At 38.2% G+C, this 7,551-nt stretch overlaps 1 protein-coding gene across 1 annotated transcript; it reads right to left on the bottom strand.

The window, feature by feature from the left end:
* Positions 1–917: 917 nt before the first annotated feature.
* Positions 918–4,145, bottom strand: LOC107809779 (large ribosomal subunit protein eL28z). The gene is made up of 4 exons (XM_016634468.2): positions 4,007–4,145; positions 3,744–3,912; positions 2,151–2,314; positions 918–1,263 (listed from the first exon to the last, which is right to left on the bottom strand). Exons 2-4 carry the CDS (start codon positions 3,889–3,891, stop codon positions 1,144–1,146), a joined length of 432 nt encoding a protein of 143 aa, XP_016489954.1. The 5' UTR covers positions 3,892–3,912; positions 4,007–4,145; the 3' UTR covers positions 918–1,143.
* Between the last annotated feature and the right edge of the window lie 3,406 nt (positions 4,146–7,551).

A 7,551-nucleotide genomic window follows, 5' to 3' on the forward strand; every position in this document is an offset into this window, starting at 1 on the left:
AATGAAATCTTCGCTAATTGAATACCTTTCATCGCCAAAAAATGCGCTCTCCCTCCATACAAATTTTATATTTTCTCGTCGCTATTTGTTCTAGTTCGAGTCATTTTTCGAAATTTAATTGTGATTTCGGTGCTATTAAATATTATTCATAGTACATTCTGGAAGTTCATACTGAAATTTGATCGCAATTGGAGCTGATTTGAAGTGATTGAGATCGAAATTTTCAGCTGAAAATTGAAAAAGAAGCTGCCCAACAGTATACCGCTAATGTATACAATATATTGTAGAAGTATATAGCTATATGGCAACAGTATACTATTATAGTATACAATATTCCATAACAGTGTACTGTAATAATCGAAGAAAAACACAATTACCTAACAGTATACCGCTACGATATACAATATGTTATTGGAGTATATAGCTATACTGCAACAGTATACTGTTATAGTATACAATATACTATAATTGCATACTATACAATATACCATAATAGCATACTTCGACTGCTATTTGTTGAATCATCTAGGTGCTATTGTGCAAAGCTAAAGTTATGATTATAGTAACATTATACTGTTATAGTACACAATATAATATAACAGTATATAGTACTAAATAAGTCATTTTTTAATTTTTTTAATCTTAACAACTAGGTCCCTTTTAATCGTAATTAATGGGTATGCAAGGGTAATTAGTTTAGTTTATAAAACTCCCTTTTACCTAATACTGCTATAGGACCCTTAATGTCACATTTAAGGTTTGTGTTACTCCCCATGTACCAGAGACTTTCATTTTTAATTGCTATTGAATTTTCATATTTACAATCTGAGATATACTTAATTCCAGACCACACTCTAACCATACCAACTCAGCAGCTAATCCAATTAAGCACGCGTTACGAAAGAAATGCAACAATATAAGGCAGAACTAAGGAACGTACCATTCATAAACGTCCAATATACCACAGCTTCCACAAATTGAATGGATCTTTCTAAATGATCATAAAGTCTATTTAATCCAAAAGCAAGGCTTCCCGACAGCTTTTTGAAAAGAAAGATTAAAACATAAAATCGAAAAGCAAAACTTTGGTACTTAATGAGAGAACATGGCATCACAAACTCGTGCAATGTAACATTTCATATTCTAGGCCTGTCTGTTCCTCTTCTTGACACCAGACTTGGCGACCTTGAGACTCCTGTTCACAGCACTCAACCTTGCAAGGGCTGCCTTCTTCAGATCTGGCCTGTAATAGTTGTCTGCAACCTGTATACAAGACCAATCATGAATTGAGCCATGTAACACTTTATCCAAATAACCTAACATCATTAGTGTTGAAGATCTTTTGATAAAGGCACTGATTATTGAACAGTTACTAGAGCAAAGGGCTAATTAGCTCAGGTGATACAATAAGCAGCACACAAAATAACATAATGAGGAGAGAGTGCTAAGAGATAAAACAGTGAGGAACTTTTTGAAGAACTGAGGCAGATACAACAGAAACATCAACAATTTAGTCAAAATGGTTTGGATAGGGTTCATTACGATTTCTAAAAGTCAAGTACCAGATAATATTCCACATAAGGATTCTTGAGGACTATTTGGTTTGGATTGGTTGACCTGAATTTCAGTAATCAATAGCATTTTGCTTATACTATATAGAAGTGATAGTTCTCACCCCAAATATCCATCCCTAATTAGGACCAGTCTTTAAATTACAAAAATGCTTAAAATGAACACTTTGATAGAAATTGACCATCCTAGAAAGCAAACTAAAATTGAGCTTGTAATATAAAGGTTAGAGATCTTAATGCTTTTGTGTTTATTGAGGAATTTCATTATGTGAACAAACATCAAGAGCACTATAACCAGTGAGGAAGAAAGCAAACAATACATAATAACCAACATATCATCTTTATGAGCAATTTTATCTAGCTCTCTGGGAAGTAAACTTTACTGTTGATTGAGTACAATCTCTTCACAATATAATCAGCAAACTAAGAACCCATTTTAGGTTACATTATGGAGAGAACCTAAGCATAAAGAACCCAGTTTAGGTTATTGCATAATATACATTTCCCAGTTATAAAGTAACTATAATGCAGTAAATTTGATCCTGCCCAGTCTTCAGAAAAGGTCAATAAAATCTCTACCTGGTTAGAAACGGCCTTGGCCATGCGGCGGAATTCTTTCTTCATTGCAGATTTATTTAGCAAGCTTGAAGGCTTGTTCTGTTTCTTGGTCTTCGTTGTAGCAAGCAACACAGATTGATCTTTGCCTCCAGCCTGGATAGTCACAGTTTTCTTGTTTCCTAGGCCTACAAAATCAATACAACAACAGCTCAACTATATGGTAACTTGAGGCATGGCAAACCAAAATTTCTAAAATGTCAAAAATAATATATTATCACACAATCCAAGTAACAACTTTAGTTTCTATATGTTGGTTCAAAGGCAATCTATCAATCAACTAAAGCTCAACCGCAAAGTAGTTGGGGTCGGCTATAATGCTCCTTATACATTCTGCTATTTCAGTATCCATTTCATTCTCATACCAAATATCCAGGGCATTTGGCTGAACACGACATTAATACAATAAATTGACTCGTGCATTAAATTAGTTGTGATGGGAAAATTTACCACAACAACAACTACACCTCAGTCCCAAAAGTTGGGATCGGCCATATGAATCTTCACTAACCACAATACTCCATTTTGAATCATCTCATGTCACTATTATCCAGAAGATGAAGGTAGCTGAGATGAGGATGTTAAGGTGGATGTGCGGGCACACTAGGATAGATAAGATTAGGAATGACGATATTCGGGAGAAGGTGGGTGTGGCCTCTGTGGAAGACAAGATGCGGGAAGCGAGGCTCAGATGGTTCGGGCACGTGCGGAGGAGAAGCCTGGATGCTCCGGTGAGGAGGTGTGAGCTGCTGGCTTTAGTGGGTTCGAGAAGAGGGAGAGGACGACCTAAGAAGTATTGGGGAGAGGTGATCAGGCAGGAGGACCTGACACGATTGCACGATTGCAGAATTCCGAGGACATGGCCCTTGATAGGAAGGTTTGGAGGTCGAGCATTAGGGTTGTAGGATAGGTTGGTAGTCGAGCTTCTCCTCCTCCATTCCGGGGGTGAAGCGAGTTTGAGTAGGTTGGTCCTAGACAGGCTTGTGGTTAATGTAGAGTTCACGCTAACCTTACTGTTTTCCATAGCTCTAGACCTTAGTTGTGGGTTATGGTTATTGCATGTCTATCTATTTTATGGTTTTTAGGATGTTGTCATTATTTCTATGGTTATGTTGATGTTACTGATAAATTGTTTTTTCTTGTTTTATTTTCATCTTCCTGAACCGAGGGTCTATCGGAAACAGCCTCTCTGCCCTATCGGGGTAGGGGTAAGGTCTGCATACACACTACCCTCCCCAGACCCCACTTAGTGGGACTTTACTGGGTCGTTGTTGTTGTTGTTCATGTCACTATTATGCAAATAACAATAAAAGGGATTAGAAATTCATAAATTTCTGAAAGGTTAAACCTCTCCTAGAAAACATAAGACCTGCCGTAAAAGTGCTAAAACATATTCTCAGCTAATATGTATCGCCCTAGTTCCCTATCTTTTATGTGCTTTAATAACTAAATTTTTAATGGTTCAAAATTAGTCTAATAGAAAATAAACATCACATCAAAGTTCAATATTTGAGTAAGTAAATGAATTTGAGAAATTGAAAGTAGTGAAGCACTAACCAGAGTGCTTGTAAGAGTGAAGATTGTAAAGATTGTTAGGCTCTTTGCTAAACACAACACCAGCGCTACCATTACCAAACTCCTTCACTAAAAAGGAGTTGTTCTTCTTCACGATTTCCCACACTAATTGCCCTGGTACTGTTGCCATTTTCTCACACCACAAAAAACCCTGTCGTTTCCAATTATAATAACAATATCACAAGAGTTAAGCAGATTGACAAATGAATAATAGTGTAGAGGAAAAGAGAGATTTTGGGACTCACCAAATTGGGTTCCAATCCTAGGGTTTTACTTTGACGGCCTGAAGAAGGAGATGCAGACAGCTGAAGAAGAAGAATTGTGTGATCATTTAGTTTATATATTGACCATCTAATAAAACCCTAGGCGGGGGAGCAGGTTGAGAAGAACCCTCAATTACCGAAACTACCCACTCCATTTCTAGTTTCTAGTAGTAGTGGGTGGAGTAATTTTTTTCACTCGTTCTGTTTTGTTTCAAGAAGGATGTAGAAATTCGTATTATCTGTAGTTTTAAATATGCTAATTTTAGTATATGACCTGTGTGTAGCGTCATTTAATTAAAATTATATACATTAACGTTAACATAAAATGCAATATTTGTGTAAATGATGAAAGTAAATATTATCACATTGACATAATAATTGAATTCAATATCTTCTGAATATGCAAAGATGATGAATTTAGTTAAATTAATTGTATATTATTTTATAATTATACATCTATCTATTAATAAAAGGAGAGGCAGAAGCCCCTTTCTTTGGCAAGTGGCATCATGAAAATAAGACATTTGGCACTTTAGGACCTACCTCCATAAAAATAGGAACTAAAATATTATTTGGGAAAAAAATCTCATACAAACTATATTTATTTTATTTTTTAAAGAATTAAAACGTTAAAAGCATCCAATTAGACTTCTGTTTGGGGGAAAATCTCCTACAATATTCAATACCCTACTTTTATCAACTAAATATTTTAGGTTTTTCTTTTTTTAAACAAGTAACCGCATCTACATATGAATGTGAATACACACGTAAAATGCAGCAAAAAGCTATAAAGAGGCAGTGTAAAACTAATACAATGCAATAAAATAGTAAAATCTAAAAAAAAACACCTTAATTCGGTATAAGCTTCTTCAAAACACCTTTTTAACAGTTAAACAACTAAGTGAAAAGCAACGAGAAAAGATAAACACATAAAATCAACCCCTCGGGCACAATATCAATAGAATCAGCCCCTCGGGCAATAACATGGAACAACACCAGCCCTTCGGGCTATATCATATATCATACTGGGTACCCACGCTCACTGGGGGTGTACAGACTCCGGGAAGGGCCCCTTACGCCCAAGCGTAATATCAAGCCATCTCGTAGTATAATCAATAGGCTTTCGGCCTCATATCAAGCCACCTTGTGGCGTACAACTCAGGCCTTCGGCCTCATAATCATAAATAAACTCAATGCAGTTACGGCGCGTAGCCCGATCCCATAATAACCTCACAATGCAGGCCCTCGACCCTACTCAGTCAGAAATCTCTAAAAGTCACTTGGGCACAGTAAAATGTGATGCTCATCTCAAAATAACATTTAAGATGTCAAAACAGTGTAAACATGGTTGAGCTATTAAAATAGCATAATATAACATGACTGAGTACAAGTATAAAGTCAAAACAGTGAGGAATAGTAGTAAAAATCTCCTAAGGGTCCAAAATAGTTAGAACGAGGCCCAAATATGGCATTCAGCCCAAAACATGATGATAGCAAACAGTTTTCAATCAAATACGCAGTAAAACAGTCATTCGGGACAGACTAAGTCACAATCCCCAACAATGTACGACCCACGCTCGACATCTAACGTGTGTGTCACCTCAATATAGCACAACGATGTGAAATCCGGGGTTTCATACCCTTAGGACAACATTTATAATCATTACTCACCTCTATCTCGGTGAAAAGCAGCGAGAAAAGATAAACACATAAAATCAACCCCTCGGGCACAATATCAATAGAATCAGCCCCTCGGGCAATAACATGGAACAACCCCAGCCCTTCGGGCTATATCATATATCATACTGGGTACCCGCGTTCACTGGGGGCATACAGACTCCGGGAGGGGCCCCCTACGCCCAAGCGTAATATCAAGCCATCTCGTAGTATAATCAATAGGCTTTCGGCCTCATATCAAGCCACCTTGTGGCGTACAACTCGGGCCATCGGCCTCATAATCATGAATCAACTCAATGTCGCTACGGCGCGCAGCCCGATCCCATAATAACCTCACAATACAGGCCCTCGACCCTACTCAGTCAGAAATCTCTAAAAGCCACTTGGGCACAGTAAAATGTGATGCTCATCTCAAAATAACATTTAAGATGTCAAAACAGTGTAAACATGGTTAAGTTATAAAAATAGCAGAATATAACATGACTGAGTATAAGTATAAAGTCAAAACAGTGAGAAATAGTAGTAAAAATCCCCTAAGGGTCCAAAATAGTTAGCACGAGGCCCAAATATGACATTCAGCCCAAAACATGATGATAGCAAACAGTTTTCAATCAAATACGCAGTAAAACAGTCATTCGGGACAGACTAAGTCACAATCCCCAACAATGTACGACCCACGCTCGACATCTAACGTGTGTGTCACCTCAATATAGCACAACGATGTGAAATCCGGGGTTTCATACCCTTAGGACAACATTTATAATCATTACTCACCTCTATCTCGGTGAAAAGCAGCGAGAAAAGATAAACACATAAAATCAACCCCTCGGGCACAATATCAATAGAATCAGCCCCTCGGGCAATAACATGGAACAACCCCAGCCCTTCGGGCTATATCATATATCATACTGGGTACCCGCGTTCACTGGGGGCATACAGACTCCGGGAGGGGCCCCCTACGCCCAAGCGTAATATCAAGCCATCTCGTAGTATAATCAATAGGCTTTCGGCCTCATATCAAGCCACCTTGTGGCGTACAACTCAGGCCTTCGGCCTCATAATCATAAATAAACTCAATGTCGCTACGGCGTGCAGCCCGATCCCATAATAACCTCACAATACAGGCCCTCGACCCTACTCAGTCAGAAATCTCTAAAAGCCACTTGGGCACAGTAAAATGTGATGCTCATCTCAAAATAACATTTAAGATGTCAAAACAGTGTAAACATGGTTGAGTTATAAAAATAGCCGAATATAACATGACTGAGTACAAGTATAAAGTCAAAACAGTGAGAAATAGTAGTAAAAATCCCCTAAGGGTCCAAAATAGTTAGCACGAGGCCCAAATATGACATTCAGCCCAAAACATGATGATAGCAAATAGTTTTCAATCAAATACGCAGTAAAACAGTCATTCGGGACGGACTAAGTCACAATCCCCAACAACGTACGACCCACGCTCGTCATCTAACGTGTGCGTCACCTCAATATAGCACAACGATGTGAAATCCGGGGTTTCATACCCTTAGGACAACATTTATAATCATTACTCACCTTTATCTCGGTGAAAAGCAGCGAGAAAAGATAAACACATAAAATCAACCCCTCAGGCACAATATCAATAGAATCAGCCCCTTGGGCAATAACATGGAACAACACCAGCCCTTCGAGCTATATCATATATCATACTGGGTATCCGCGCTCACTAGGGGTGTACAGACTCTGGGAGGGGCCCCTTACGCCCAAGCGTAATATCAAGCTATCTCGTAGTATAATCAATAGGCTTTCGGCCTCATATCAAGCCATCTTGTGGCGTACAACTCAGGCCATCTGCCTCATAATCATGAATC

This window comes from Nicotiana tabacum, chromosome 20 (genome assembly GCF_000715075.1).
Source record: "Nicotiana tabacum cultivar K326 chromosome 20, ASM71507v2, whole genome shotgun sequence".
NCBI classification, from domain to species: domain Eukaryota; kingdom Viridiplantae; phylum Streptophyta; class Magnoliopsida; order Solanales; family Solanaceae; genus Nicotiana; species Nicotiana tabacum.